A 15,795-nucleotide genomic window follows, 5' to 3' on the forward strand; every position below is an offset into this window, starting at 1 on the left:
CGGTGTTTTAACCTGGAGTTGGTGTTATTTTTATGTTACTGTTACTGGATCAAAACATCCCTCCTGGTCGGTGGTTTTCTACCAATGGATACTACGTAAAATTAGCCTAGTATTGCATCGGTGCTATACTGACCCCACACTGGGTCAAATTTAACCCAGTGTTTTTTAGTGTGTGTAATTATTCACTGCCTGCAGGCAGCAACATTTATCTCTGTTATCTTTTAGTGTGAAGAAATTGTTATTTTGGTGCAACATGTCAACCACTTCATTTGGTTTCATTTGTAATTTTTATTTATAAATGGTTTGATAAGTGTGTACATTTAAACATCAAAGCTATTTAAGTAGACTCAAGTCAAACTAATTAATTAAGCCTTTTTGAAGACCATGGAAGCTAAATTAGGAAGAGTAGGCTAATCATTCATTTGTAAATGCTGATTAAATGATAGCACACAGTACCTCCTGTAATGAATCTGGGTGGTCACTGCTCCCACTTACAGCTGTCCATTAGTTACCAAGCAACATGCAAAGTGTTAATGTTGTGGTAATGGTGAGAGCAAAGTCACATTGTGAGTCTGAGCACTGAGATGTTTGTGCAACCACTTTATTGTCTCATAACATGGTATAATAGTATTATGATGCCCAGGCAAGTGGAATGGAGCGTGCTTCCTTCTGTCCCTGCAACAAGAATAACAGCCACACACACACACACAGGTTCGCTCATCAATTATTTCTCAAAGGGGGATATTAGCTCAGTGTTGCCCTAAATCGACCCTCTCCCATGATGTGCAACAGACCAGGTGTTATTTTAAGGATTAAAAAAAACCTTACACAGCAAATTCAGGTCAGCTGTGTGTCAGAAAACTGATAATTCCCTGGTAGTCGGGGTTGGGAGTGTTACGATACAATAACTAATTACCTGATATGAAATGCCTAATCCAAGCATCACAATATTAAAGGAACGTAACTTGATTACTTTCTGTTATTTTTGGATTAACCTCAACACCAAATATGCTAATAAAAACAAGAGAAAAGAAATGTCAATAAGAAGTATTGATGCAATAAGACAACAATGTAACATTTGAAAAGAAAATGGAAACAGAAACAAATGGAAAATGAAAAGATTTTTAGCATCAAACATGTCCTCTGCTCAGTGGAAAGAAAAACTGATAAATAATCCCCACTTTTATTAAATATAACAGTAATCTGATTATGTTAACTGTTACTCTTGTAATCTGTTACTCCCCAAGCCTGCTGGTAGTACATTACATTGTATACCGCCTGCCATCATGACACTAATAACTAACTTGGTCAGATGTTACAAATTGCAGTTGCCTTCATTAAAACAGAGATGATCAAATACATTGATAAATAAATTGCTCTCATAGTCACAGATGTAAAAGAATTGGAAATGTGTCTAATTTGCTTGTTCTTTAAGTTTTAACTGCAGTTGCTTTGAAAAGAAAATGGAAGAATGTGTGTTTCTAAAAGCCAAAATCTAAATAAACTGGTGCAGCACATACAACAGAAACTTTTCTCACAAGCTTTTTTAATAGTGAGTCACTTTCTGCTAATAGTTTTTCTCATTCTTCTGCATTGTGGCCTGTTTGTTTCCCCAAGTCCGCACTTCAAAGGCAAGTGATTGGTTCCAGGTTCACATATTTAAGAGATGAAAGTAGAGAAAGCTCTCTGTATCAAAATGCCTTGGTAAACACAGAAAGGTCAGGGAATAGATTCCTTGCTTTGAAATGTCAGCTGATTACTTTATAACAGACAACATGAAGCTATTTGAAGGGCCTGTAAGATAAAAAGAGGAAAAAAAAAAAAATAGATTGTTACTTTTGATCATATTATATTGGCGCTTTATCAATAAACGGTGGAGAGGCATATTTCATTTTCAGTCCTTTTATATCTGAGAAACATTCACTTAGTAAACTGAATACAGTCAAAGGCAAAGGTTTGTGCTCTGCTGGAAGTTTACATTTACAAAATCTGGAGCAGACAATTCAAATAGAAAACACAAGTCATTTGTCTTACACTCACTCTAAATGATGTGAAGCAGTGGTTTCCAACCCCTGAGGGTCCTAAGATGATAAAAGGAATATGAAAAAAAAAAAACAATTATGTATAAACATGTTTGTTTTGGCTTTTCTGAAAAGGTCAAAACTTTTCCCCTTCTCCTTGAATCTTGGAAGTAGGTGAAGTTGTGCTGGAAATCCCTGCTCTGGCTTTACTCAATTGTTTTACCTTTTCTATCAAAATACTAGATACGTTTACCTCTAAAAATCATTTGAATGAAAAGATTCAAGAGGCAAAAAAACACTTTGACTGAACGGTTAATAATTTGTGTCAGCACTAAGGCCATAATCAGTGATGAGGGGTCACAGTATGGCTTCATTTTAAGGCTCACAAGCCAAAAAGGTTGGAACCACTGCTGTAAAGCATCAAAAGGTTTCATTCCAAAATTGTTATATATATATATATATATATATATATATATATATATATACTTTTTGATTCCTTAGAATACATTATGAGACTTACTTTAGTCAGACTGTACCTTTAACATGAGTTTATTGCTACAGCAACATAATGCTGACTTTCTATTGCATTATTATTGTATCTTCAGCTGTGTTTTTACATTGGATATTTAATTTTGGAATGAAAACTTAACATTTTACACACTTGCTTATTAGGTTGGATGTTAATAATATACAAACACATACAAGACATATTACATATACCACTAAGATGAAAAAAAAAGATCACCCAAAGATATAAGATTAATATTGTCAATCATATCAGTACTATAGCATTTCAAAGTATTGTTTATGATTAGTACTAAATCACTCATTTGCAATGTTATCCACTAGGTACTGTATCAGAGGCAGTAAATCATTGTCTTGCAGAAACCATAGTGGAATGGCACAATTGGAACAAATCATGAATTAGTGGTATTAACTTTTCATTTAAGGCTGCTGCTCACATTCACTCCTGTTTGGTTCAGGTTTACAGTTTCAACATTTGGTCAGTGACAATTAACAACTTCAAAACATTTTATGGGTTGAGACAATCTGAATGATTCCAGTGTGACACTGCTGGGGTTGTTTGCATCAAAACAGACCAACTTTCCATCGCTGAACCTGACAAAAGGAAACTATACTGATAAATGATGAGATATTTATCCAAAGGAAGGCCGAGCTAGTGGAATACTGTTTGTATGAGACATAATTAGTCTAACTTGGAAGAACGTGTACATTTTGTTACGCAGACACAGAAAGAGAGTTACTTTCCCACACATGTAATAGACGTCGTCACAAAACAAGATAAATAGAAGACAGAGAGATTAATCAGTAAAAGAATAATTAGTGAAAAGACACTAAACATAAAGGAATATGGTTTGTTGTACAGACTTTGTACAGTATACTGTACCATTATAGGAAAAAAACAAAAGATTACAAACACTGTTATACATGTTTTGATCTCTTCACAGTGACTTGGCTCTTACTTTGGCATTTGGTGCTGTAATCTTGACAGGACTGACAGCACATTGCTGTTGTTTTTTCTTTTATTTAAATGAGATGAAATATTGATCATTAATGACATAGAAAAACAACAGCAATGCACATTCTTGATGTATGTATGTGTGTATGTATGTATGTATGTATGTATGTAACTTTGGTCAGCTGTAGGCAAAAAATGATCAAATATGTTTTACATGGATTGAGGACATTTGGTAAATATTTCCTGGTGAAATTAATCAAGAATGCTGTGCTATGATAATTTTAATTAATGTAGAGAGATATATAAGCACTATTGAAAGGTCTTCCAAAAACTAATTTCAGCCCACCGTTTTTCAAAAATCCAAACAAGGACAAAGTAATTATACTAATTATTGTGAATATCAACATAAACTGTTCATAACTTATAACATTATTTTTCATACAGCAACATTTATAAATGTAATTGTTTCTCTAATTTAGTCTAAATGGATAAATGTGACTTTTGGAGCGCAACTGGATGCCAAAAGTTGATCCAAAGACTTAAAATTATCATATTCTCACAGTGGATTCTTAATTTAATTTGAGAGTTTGTTTTTGGATTGCCACATATTTCACAAGTTGCACGTGGATATGCTACAAAGATGTGTACAAAGTTAAGCAGATAACTTTGAGATGAGTTTCAGTGCGTATGGTCCAATGACTGATCAGAATGAGTAAGAATTGACTTGTGAAGACGTTGTGGTCTGTGTAATATTTTTGCATTGACATAGTTATTAAGGCCACTATTATCTCAATTTGTGGGAGTCTCAGTATATGAGAGTGTTCAGACTTTGGCTAATGCATTAGTTTATGGTTAGAAGGAGTGCCACAGTGTTCCTGTCTGGGACCACTGCCCATTGACTGTTTGACAGCTTCCTCCAACGACTTCCTGGTTACCAGTAGCCGCACCACATCCTCATTCTTCTTTGTTAGTCTTTTACGAGCCTGGTCGTGGGTCATCATAGTCATATCCCAACCGTTCACCTGGGAGGAAGAACAGAGTTTTGTTTGAGAAAAGCTGTAGCCAAGCCGAGCACTGCTCCTGATGTACAGCTCCTGTCTGACTCTCTAGTGTACATGTGGTGCCATCTTGTGGATCGAGACCAAAGCTTTTCCACTACACACCTGCAGTATTTTGTCTCCCATCCTCAAGCCTGCCTCATGTGCTGGTCCTTCTGGTGTTATCCTGGTCACGTAGATGCCCTTAGAACAACACACAAAAAAAGTCAGAAAATAGTGAAAAACAAACACAAAATTCTTGTTTTGCTCAACCAAAAGATATTCAGTGTACAATGAAATAAAACAGAGAAAAGCAGCAAATTCTCTCACTTGATTGCATGATTTTAAATACCACATTTTTACAGTAATGGACTTATCGTCTCAGCACTACAAGGAACAGATACTTTTAAGAAAACAGCACAGACGCCCATTGTTTTTTAAGTATATCAATGAGATGAGAACACTTGTAGAGCTCTGCTGGAAAACTCCAATAATGCTCATAAACAAGAATATCTAAAGGAGAGCGTAAAAGGTCAAAAAGGTAGAATCTAATATCTAAAAACTAACTCATCTGTGGCTGGCATCTGTTGAGCCATTTCCATCTCTCCAGCTCAGACTGTGTATACACATTCAGCAGACAAGACGAGACTGAAAACCTGCAGTATTCCTGTCCATGACATCATGGTTTGTTCCCGCCCTGAGGCTGGAGGTGATGTGTTCAGGCCTGCTCCTCACTTGCAGCTCACGAAAGTACTGCTCTAGTACCACGGCGCTTCAACAGGACAGGGATGGGATCAGGAACAAACTTATACCTCATTAGAAATCAACTGGTAGCTTCGTGTTCCAAATAGTATTAAGTAATATAGTAATTGTGTCCCAATTACTTGCCCCTGTACCATTTAATGCAGTATACAGAGAGCATGGATACACATACACACATCTAGACTTACTTTGTCAGTCTTGTCCTTAGAGAAGGGGTTTTGTCCAGGGTCCTGGTCTATCCCTCCTCCGATGCTGAAGCCCAGGATCAGATTATCTGCCTGCCGCAACTTTTGGATCTCAATACGTTGCTGTTTGACAGAAAGAAAAACAAAATCAGATCCATCTTCATAGGGCATTGCCTACTAATGTAAAAGCCCTGACACACCAAATGCTTTCAGTATTTGATTTAAAACTACTGTTACATATGGACAGTCTCTAATCAGGAAAACAGTGGACACTACTGTCTCTATATCAGTGTCACTGGGACGAGTCCCTGTACATTACTGTGCATTAAAGACTCCCGCTCTTACTGTATGAGAGAACTGTTTGTTAGATGTAATAGTCCACCATAACACCGTTACTCCCAAACTCACACACTCACTAGTTGATAAAATTATTTATTTGGCTCAAAATAAATAAAAGCTCAAATAGCTAGCTCGCTAACGTTGCAAAATACTGTGAGCTAGCTTTATCCAGACTCCCGGGATGTAACGGTGCAAAGCAAACTATTGCCTTCTCTAACCAGTAACATTATTCTAAATATGATTGTAATTTATTTCCAGAAATCAGTCTAGTGTCTCGCACAGGCCTACGGACTGGGCATGGTGCAAAATAAAAGGTCTGATATCACAATGAAATTCGGCTTGCCATCAATGTGAAATCAGGAAAACTGCAGCATACTGCCGAGTTATTGTCCAGCGTAGTGTAGTAGAGTACTGATTTATTCTCCACGACACAGATATCAGTGGTGTTCCCTAGTAATTGAAGTCCACACTGGAACAGAGACTTTATTAGTGCAGCCCTGCCCTTGACTCTGACAAGCAGCTGCAGGCTCACTAACCAGATGGATAGATGACTCTGACAGTAGGACTCCTCTCAACACTCCTCAGCACAAAGACTGCCTCTGTGTGTGGTGATGAATAACCAGACACTCAATGAGTGTTGTGGCTGATACAGTGAAGTCTGAGGATGTCTGGGTAAGAGTCAGTCAGTCTGCACTTGCAGGCACTACAACACATTTCTTTCTCCCAATAGAAAGAGGTTTATAAGCCTGACTGGAAGAACTTCTATCACTCTCTCACCAAAACAATTTCAAACTTAAATAGGACCCAACCTGTAAACAAATAGGCCCATTTCTATATGTGGCCTGCGAGAGGATGAAGCAGATTAAATCTTATTAGTTTTAATAAGTATTAATAATAATTTATATTTGAACTAGGGCTGAACAACTATAAGGTAAAATGTGTGGCAGCAGTATTAGAATGAGGTACTGTAGTGCTGTAGAGATGCCCTGGTGTACAAATCTTGTTCTCCAGATGGAAGAAAATGTGTTTGTTTTGTACAGACACTGACAAATGTCACATCATCATGATTTTACCATTTTTTTCCAGTAAAAATGAGATTTGTGATGCAAGAATGATTCCCACTAATTGTGAATCGTGTCACAATCACAATATCTATCTGTCGCAATATGATATTTTTACTATATCATGAAGCCATACTTAAGAGTCCATCCAATAAATGGATCCGGCCAATATATTGTCTGATATTAGCTTATCGCAGATATATTAGTATTTGCCTATAAGTCAGATTGCAGTACAGAAATGCCAAATATAAGGATATTTAAGTTAAATATTTTAACATACAGGCTACATTGTCAACCAGTTATAGAAATTAAAAGCCTACAAGCCTTTTTGCATTAACATTATATACCTGAAAAAATACCGGTGCATATAATATGACATATACACCGATACCAATACGATATGTCTGCGATAGACCAATATCGACCGATAATATCAACCAACTGATATATCAATTGGGCTTTATTTTAAAGTCTAAAATGTCTCACATCTTTGTCCGAACTCTTTAATAAATATCACATCTTTAACAATCAAGCTGTCTGGAAGAATCACTGATATTTATAAAGTTATAGATTGTTGACTGAGTTTCTAATAAGCAACAAAGTGCTGTTTCAATTTATGTACCAAAGCTCTTTACTTTACTTAAACTTGATGGGCCTGTTGTTGATTGTTGTTGTTGTTGTTGATTGTTGATTGTATTAATACCACACCATGACACACAGTGATGAAGCTGACCTCCATGCTACCTGCTCCCCACCCCTCACACATAATCAGATCTCTGCACCTCAGGCCTGGCAAACTCCCAGCTATCCCGGTCATATCCAACTAACTACCACTTCATAGCTAAATCACAACAAAACACTTTTTACCACTACAGTGACGCTACTTCCTGCAGTGATATATGAAGGAAGCAAACAAAAAAAACAACCCTTTATTTACTTTATATTCTGTAACTTTGTATGAAAGTCGACCAGGAACACTGAATCACACCAGTGGTGACGCCCATCTGTAAGAATAGTTAGCTATCATGACATTCACATGCCTTTAATTTAACAACCAACAACAGAAATGTTATATTATTTTCCTCAATACATTATGCTATATTTTATATCAAACTCACCGAAGCGGCGATTTAACGAGTTAATTGGTTAAATGTATCTTTAATAAATGACGTGTTGCGATGTAGAAAATGCTTTCAGCTTCAGCTCAATAAACAAAGTCACAGTTAACAGAGCCAAATAAAGTAAGTTACAGTTAATACAGGGAGCTAACATTAGCACTGCTCACAGCACTGAGGAGGAGCAGAGGCTGAACAATGGAGACCTCCTTCAATGGAAAACAACCACACTCCCAAACTTACCACAACAGCAGTCACCGGCTGTCCTGGCATGGAAGTCATGGTGTCGCTACGATGTTACGGCTCAAAACAAAAAATAAAATAAAAAACTGTTGTTAAAAAATGAAGTGTTGTTGTAAAAGTCACAGAAACACAGAGAGAGAAAAGGTGTCGTCAGTGGGAGAACTTCCTCGAGCTGTGTAGGAACAGCGGGCTGATCCCTGGATGGAAACCAACAGCTTCCAGGTGACGTCACCTCGGCTCACAGCTTATCGGGTCTGCGGGGTTTGTAGTGCGGGGGTAACTGGGGAGGGCGGGGTTTAACGATTGGCCGTTCTGTAGAGACATGCGTTACGAATTTAACTCCCCGAGGGTTTTTGTTGGCCATCTCCGTGTGTGCCGGGGCAAGGCTGGGTGTTTCCCGTAAGAGGAACTAGAAAATAGTGACCTCTGTGCGAACTACAGGCCTATCAGGGCTTTAGGGGCATATTGTTCCAGAGAAAATGTCATAGCTATAACACACATACATCAATAATAGCCTTTATTTATAGAGTTTATGCATGATTCATGATGATATAGATACACAAAACTAGAAATAGGTGCCAGAAATAGCATATTGTCAGTATTTTAGAGGACCCCCAAACATTACACTAATCATGTTTTCAGGGGAGCTCATGTCTTATTCCCCTGGCTCTCCTTAAGTTTGCACCCAGGTGATTCAGCATTGTCCTTCCCATTAACAATACCAAAGTCTTTAAGCGCCTCTTTATGAGGCAAAAACAGTGGACCATAATATGTGAGCATCAAGAGTACAAGTAACTAATTTAACTACTAACTAGTAGTAGTAAATTATAAAACAAACAAAAACTAAATAGCTAGAAGAATTAAAAACATTCACATTTGCATCATACTTATTTAAAAATGTTGAGTTAGTAATTCCTAATTCTGAATTTATTATCTCAATAATAGTGAGACAATAATGGAAAGAGTTATTTTTGTTATTTCCTATGAGCTAAGGGACTGACAGGAAATGATATAATTCTATTTAAGTGTCAGAGGCACACCGTACACCGCAGTGCCCAGTAACTGAGGACATTAACTCTATTTAAATTTTGTAGCCTACTTCACTTATAATTATATTATTATTATTATTATTATTATTATTATTATTATTATTATTATTATTATTATTTCTGAGGCAAATATTAAAGTTTTATCTCCATGGCAATTTTTTGTTATTTTGAATTCTACTAATATTTTGAAACATATGATACAATTATGAAATTTGCTGCATTGGCTTTAGTAATTTGTTTTAAATCAGACTTTCTATAACATACTTTTATATTGTGATATTACATAAATGATCTGAATACCACCGATACACTCTTTGAGCACCTGATGTGGTTTACTGCCACTAGATGGTAACCTATAATAAGTGTTTCCTGTTAGTTTGGTATGAAGAGCTCTGAACTGATGTGACTACTACTGACACAGTCAACAGTTAAACTGTTTGACATTAATGTTTTTATATGTGGTGAGAAATATAAGAAATAAGTTTAATTTACAGTAAAATAAAAGAGTAGAGTCTGGGGGTAGAAAGGGACTGCAATGTCATAGAGGCCCCTGGTTGAATTACACCATCACAGCATGCAGTCCATGACTGAGTGAATAGGAAACTTTAAGCTATAATGTCCAAAGATCAGAGGAGAAGAAGAGAGTGGACAGGAGGAACTGCACAGAGCAGAAACAGAAATTATGTACAATTAAACTGGTGTGTCTCTTGTTTTAAACTGCTGACAGATGGAAGAGTGATATTAATGATGTGTCATAACAGCATTGAAGACCAATACAGACTGGCCATTTAAAAAGGGGATTTATTAGACATTTACAAGCTTTGATGCTCAGTACAGATATGTTGAAGCTGTGTAAATGTGAATTTGACTCACCTGTATGTTTCTACCTGTGAAACCAGTTTGACCAGTATCTGCATTTTCTTCCAGCTTCCCTCGTCATATTGCTGATAACAGATCTGCATCTGATGCTACAGTACAGTATGTCTCCTGTATTCAAAGCAGCTGACATTAACCATGCCTTTTCTGATTTACATACAGTATGCTCCATAAAACTTCCTCCTACTGTTATATTACCAAAGAGGCATATGAAAACATTTAACCTATAAAAGCCTGGCCAGGGAGGATGCTGGTTATAGGACAGAGCCTATAGATTGCATTTGTTGTACTACTTCTTCTTATGTAACAATGTTTATCTGTATCGTCTCTGTTGAATAGACTAGCAAATAAATAGAAACTAAAGCATTCACAAGTAACTGACACTAGTTATTAGTATGAAGACAGCAGGTTAATCTATTTTATAACTGTGTACTGTTTGCAAAAGAAGAGCAACTGCTTTAATCAAAACCATTCAGGCATCTGCAGGTTTGATTCAGGTATGTAAAGTAAAAGAAGAGATCATTTGCACATGTTGAAAGTTCCTGCCAGCAGCCTGTTAGCTTAGCTTAGCACAAAGACTGGAACCAGTGTCCATAGATAACAAAATCCTGTGAACACACAGATCTCGCAGGTTGAAACAGCACTTTATTAAACTTTTGTAATGTTTCAATCTTCAGTGTTCTTACTACCGCTCCTTTTCCTTTGCATGCTGTTTCTGTGCTCCACCTTTTTCACCTTGATTCAGTTACGTTTCAGTCATTCCACAATGCACTGATCTTCTTCAATCCTCTTCAGTCCACCTGTACAGTATTTTCTAGGGGAACAGTTGTCTGTCAGTAGCCTGGGGCAAAGGGTGGAGGTGGACGGTACTCCTGTGGTAACCTTCCATCAGACAGTCTCACATCACTGCAAGTGTAGGAAAATGCTGGATCACTGACGGTCTGCTGCCCTGCGATCTCCTGGTACTCATTCTCAGTGTTTCCAGTTGCCTCCACATTAATCTCTGTGTAAGTTAACTCCTGCGATGTGCTCCTCTTCTTTTGAAATTTCTTCTTGAGGTTCTTTAGGTTGGTGACGACTGATGGCTTTGCTTCCTGGTTCTTTACAGGCTGGATGTTGGCACAGAACGAGTGTTCAGTGGCTGTCGGTGTGCAGGGACTCCTAGGTGCAGAGACAGTTCTGATACAAGCCTGGTTCGGCTTCAGTGGAGGAACAGAGGTCCGAGCTGGGACTTCAGGACGGGGGTTGGATGGGGGGCTGTCGGCTGTGTATCTGTTTCTGGTCTTTGGCACAGGCTGGAGATCATAACGTGAAACATGCATAAATAAGCAACAGTCGAAGTTTGGGTAAAACATGTTTTAGTTATGTTTTAGGAGTTTAACAATAATGACAATGTAAGGAAACAGCCCCCACAAGTGTCATCAGTTCAAATTCATTTGCTAAATTTTGGATTTTCTAGATTTGAGCACAAAAAAAATTTTCATTTCCAGATCAAACCAGTGAAAAAAGCAAGAATGGAAACACAACATGATGGTTCCCTGTATTGCCTTTGTAATGTCTTGAGAATCCCTTTGCTTTGTGGATATCTTTTATCTTAAGAATTTAAAGAATTAAAACATGACATCAGTTTTAGCACCAGACAATATCTAAAACAATCCACTGAGGTCACCATTACCGTGGTTGGAGGAGGTGAGGTGGCATGTGGATATTCATCCTCCAAAGTAGGGTAAAGCTTGTTTGGAGGCAGGACTGCAGAGTTCCTCAGGTTATTTGGACGATAAGGAAGGGCAGGTGGGATATCTTCCGGTGGTACTGGGTGACTTGTGCTGGGAACCATGAGATTGTTTGGTAGCAAACTTGTGTTAGGGTTCGGATTTCTTTGGGGAAACAGTAGTTCTGCATAGTCAGTGTTGTCATTGGAGGCCTTACATAGAATCAAACAGAGAGAAAGAGGAACAGGACAATTTGTGATTGCTCTCTTTTTGTATGGTGCACAGGTTACAAGCAAATCATGTGATTTCAGATGGTAAAGCTCATTCAGTTTTAACTAAGGGCATTAAATATAAACGTCTAAAAGCAAATAAACAGCAGAAAAATGGTGAGAAACAATACATTCAATAACCTAAACTAGAGAAATCAGTAATGTATGGAATGACTGTTCAGTTAAGGCAGTTGTATGCAGGTAGGAAATAAAACATTTCTTCACCTGTCCACAAGCGACAGTCAGCACCTCACTGAAAGGCATAATGGGAGTTCTTCGGTGAAAGTCCACCAGGTCCTGCAGAAACCGGTGACGCCTGTTCTCCCCTACTATGATGTAATGGCCGTCCTCCAATGCATCAATCATAAAATGTCTGCAGCGGTCCTCAGCACTGAGGGCCAAAGAGATTGAAAAGAAAGGCTTTATCAGGAATAGTGAACTTTTTGGACATTGTGTGAGTGTAAACTGTAAAATAAAGCTCCTTTTAATCCTTCAAACACTCACCGGTATGAGAGAGTGTAGCCAATCCTGCTCTCGCTCACTCTGATGAGGAAGTAGCCAGGAGGCTTCGACATCAGCAGTTCCTCTGCCGTCCTGCAGAAATAACATGCAACCGAATTACCACAGACAAAAAGCCCTTTCATGCTTGCATTTTAATCTGTAAATGATCTGGCAATTTTATAGGATGGCTTTGTATGTGAACTGGAGCTGAAATCAGTTTCCTGTGAAAGTCACTGTGTAGGAATTTGTCATCTTAAGAGCTATAGGAAACAGCTTAGCTTTCAATACTTAACATTTTCTTACCATGCATGGACATTAATAAACCGATGGAGTACACCCTGCCTTGTAATAATCCACATATGTCATCCATTATACAAAGTTGTGAATGTAAAATTCTTTATAAGTAAAAGTATGTTCAAGTATTACAGTCCACCATTCGAGAGGCTACGTCAATGTGATTAATGGGTATTAAACTTGTAAAATCAAGGTCAAAGGCAGTAAACCTGTAGATGAAAGATGCAGTGGCCAAGTTTTGTTTTTTTGTCTGAGTTAAGGTAGGATATCTTTGTTAAGGGCTTTTGATGTTTTACTTCACTGAAACAACCACATGCAGTATAAGGGGTGTTGAGAAAGATGTTGACCCTTGTGGTTCTATAGTTGTCAATGACTTCCTGAAAAGTTTTTATTACTTCCTTAAAATTTGACATTTTGGAGATTCAAGATTTTTCCTTGTTTAGGTTTATGTATTTATACTCATAATTCTTATGTTGTGGCTGTATTTTATGTCCCACTTTTGTTATTGTGAAACACTTTGTAATGTCTGCTCTAGAAAGGAGCTACATAAAGTTGACATTTTACTTGTTTTAATAAAAGAACACGATGGATGCTAAACATAAATGACTATACTAAAGCATGTCTTCACAGCATGTTGGAACACGACCCTGATATCTTTATCGTGTATTATTTTTAAAACATGACTCTCCACATTCCTCCCAGTCTACTTCCACTGTTACAGATGGCAGATAGTGGTAGACTTTGTGAACTTACTTCCTGGAAATTATCCCATGAAACCATTCTGGGACAATACCGTTCCTGATCACAGACTGGAGCTGGGACTTTGTGAACCAGGTGAAAGCATCATGCTGTCCTTGAAACGACTGACTAAACTCCATCATCCTGGGAAACAGCTCATTTAATCCTCTGTTGTGTCTTATGGGAAATTCTCTGAGCACAAAGACCTGCAAATGCGCAATTTACAGGTCATTGAGTCCATACCTGATACACACTGTACATAAATAGTGTACATACAGTACAAGCACGTACAGAAATATAAGCTGTCAGTAGACAAATCACAGCATTCAGGCTGATAATGATCAGATTATACATTCAAATGATTTAATATCTCAGAACAATACTGCAACAATCAGTTTCTTTATCCCTTTTCCATTACACATAATGTTACTGAATAATTGCTCCTCAGTTGCAGAAAGAAAAACCCCATAATAAATAAAGACCATTTACAATTCTTATTATCAGTTTTACTTCTTGTAATACTGTTTAATTATTGAAGAAATTACACCAGTTTAGTTTGGTTTAAATAAATCTTAAACACGCAAACAATTACAAATTACACTGGTTTTGTAAATAACACTCAATCATATTAGAGATCTCTATATTTAATCTAGCTCACAGCAAAAGTCCCTCACCTTGTCCGGAAGCTCCGTGATAAAATGACACAGCAGAGCTGCCTCGCCTGACAACACCTGTGTGGGGGCGGAGACAAAACTCACATCTTTAGAGTTGAGTAGCTGTTTCACAGTCACGCACATTCAGAGTGAATACTTCCTAATGTAGAAAATAAGAGTTACAAAGATTATCCAACAGTCCTTTAAATGGTCAGACAGAAGGTAAATTATTATCTCTAAAAAGTGTGACAGTAGATGTGAAGTACATCATAAAACCACAGGTGTTTGAGTCTTTAATGAAAATGAGGTCAAAGTGACTGATCATAGAGTAGCCAACAGAGATTAAAAGAGAGACGTCAGTCCTGCTCTCTTCAGCTGTTGCATAACAGTAGATTTGATCAAGTAGGCTATGAGTTCATAGTACTGAGGTTAGAATTCAATAAGATCAGTGAACTATGATGAATGTTTTCTAGCTGTTATCTGCTTTATTCCATATTTATAATTAGATAATGTATTAATTTCTTAAAACCTTTATTCTATCAGGGGAGTTTCGCTGAGGCGCCCCTCCCTTTTTAGTAAGGCCCTACTAACACTCAGACCTTCAACCCTGAAGGCTGCCCAGCACCATCTCAGTGGCACCCCTGGAGTAAAAATTTGTGTAACATACTGTCTAACCCTCTCTAACCTTTAAGCTTTCACTGCACCCTGATTTCAATATAATGAAATGCAATACAGCAACACCACACGTGATTTAATGGTCAGCTCTTACATTGCACTCTTCTGCCTCAACAGACAACTTGGGGTTCAGTGTGTTGTTGAAGGACAGGAGGGACCAGGTGTCAAATCACCAACTCTGCAATTAATTATCATCTATAAGAAACATTTCTGTTTTCATATATAATGTATGTAGCTACTACATAAGTTATTTTTTTAGCTTTTTAAAGAAATTAGGATTTTAATAATATGTAAATGCAGGACAACTCTGCAAGAGTTTGTCTGACTTCCCTATACAATAACACCAATGACCATGAACTTTATTGTTAAGATAGTTCCTGTGAGAGGTTCTTCTCTGACTACTGTGCTATTCAGAGAAGAACCTCTCACAGGAACTATCTTAACAATAAAGTTCATGGTCATTGGTGTTATTGTTATCTGTGACATATTAACTATTCACTGCACCGGTTCAATAGAAATGCCTGGTAATGCCGGAGAGCCACTTCAGAGAAATTAAAGAACCAACCTGGGGAGTTTTCCTCCCACATGATGGTTGTTCAAATGAAAAAACACCTAAATAAAGGTAAAAGTCTTTCTGCTCTAGTGTGCTCAATTTACACACAAACAACCAACTAAACTGTAGGTAGAGTCCTGATACAAAGTGACTGTGAAGATGTAAACATAGTTTCATTAAGACATTTCTAAAGTAGGTGGCCTGAACTTCCTATTCTGATATTTAAGTATCT

The 15,795-nt window shown here is 37.4% G+C and overlaps 2 protein-coding genes across 2 annotated transcripts; both read right to left on the reverse strand.

The window, feature by feature from the left end:
• Nucleotides 1-1,886: 1,886 nt before the first annotated feature.
• Nucleotides 1,887-8,469, reverse strand: tax1bp3 (Tax1 (human T-cell leukemia virus type I) binding protein 3). Its single transcript, XM_051376385.1, has 4 exons — nt 8,244-8,469; nt 5,489-5,608; nt 4,665-4,742; nt 1,887-4,523 (listed from the first exon to the last, which is right to left on the reverse strand). The coding sequence occupies exons 1-4, from the start codon at nt 8,280-8,282 to the stop codon at nt 4,335-4,337; spliced, it is 426 nt and encodes a 141-aa protein (XP_051232345.1). The 5' UTR covers nt 8,283-8,469; the 3' UTR covers nt 1,887-4,334.
• Nucleotides 8,470-10,073: 1,604 nt separating this feature from the next.
• Nucleotides 10,074-14,494, reverse strand: hsh2d (hematopoietic SH2 domain containing). Its single transcript, XM_051376374.1, has 6 exons — nt 14,357-14,494; nt 13,698-13,888; nt 12,654-12,743; nt 12,375-12,540; nt 11,844-12,092; nt 10,074-11,463 (listed from the first exon to the last, which is right to left on the reverse strand). The coding sequence occupies exons 1-6, from the start codon at nt 14,477-14,479 to the stop codon at nt 11,002-11,004; spliced, it is 1,281 nt and encodes a 426-aa protein (XP_051232334.1). The 5' UTR covers nt 14,480-14,494; the 3' UTR covers nt 10,074-11,001.
• Between the last annotated feature and the right edge of the window lie 1,301 nt (nt 14,495-15,795).

This window comes from Dicentrarchus labrax, unplaced genomic scaffold (assembly GCF_905237075.1).
Source record: "Dicentrarchus labrax unplaced genomic scaffold, dlabrax2021, whole genome shotgun sequence".
NCBI classification, from domain to species: domain Eukaryota; kingdom Metazoa; phylum Chordata; class Actinopteri; family Moronidae; genus Dicentrarchus; species Dicentrarchus labrax.

Excerpts from the sequence above, each read along its gene's own strand:
- hsh2d (XM_051376374.1), bottom strand. The coding sequence starts at position 14,479 with ATGTGCGTGACTGTGAAACAGCTACTCAACTCTAAAGATGTGAGTTTT. Across the intron at positions 13,889-14,356 it reads TCACGGAGCTTCCGGACAAG|GTCTTTGTGCTCAGAGAATT; the intron begins GTGAGGGACTTT and ends GCGCATTTGCAG. Across the intron at positions 12,093-12,374 it reads TGACTGTCGCTTGTGGACAG|GCCTCCAATGACAACACTGA; the intron begins GTGAAGAAATGT and ends ATTCTATGTAAG.
- tax1bp3 (XM_051376385.1), bottom strand. The coding sequence starts at position 8,282 with ATGACTTCCATGCCAGGACAGCCGGTGACTGCTGTTGTG. Across the intron at positions 5,609-8,243 it reads AGCCGGTGACTGCTGTTGTG|CAACGTATTGAGATCCAAAA; the intron begins GTAAGTTTGGGA and ends TCTGTCAAACAG. Across the intron at positions 4,524-4,664 it reads TGGGAGACAAAATACTGCAG|GTGAACGGTTGGGATATGAC; the intron begins GTGTGTAGTGGA and ends TCTTCCTCCCAG.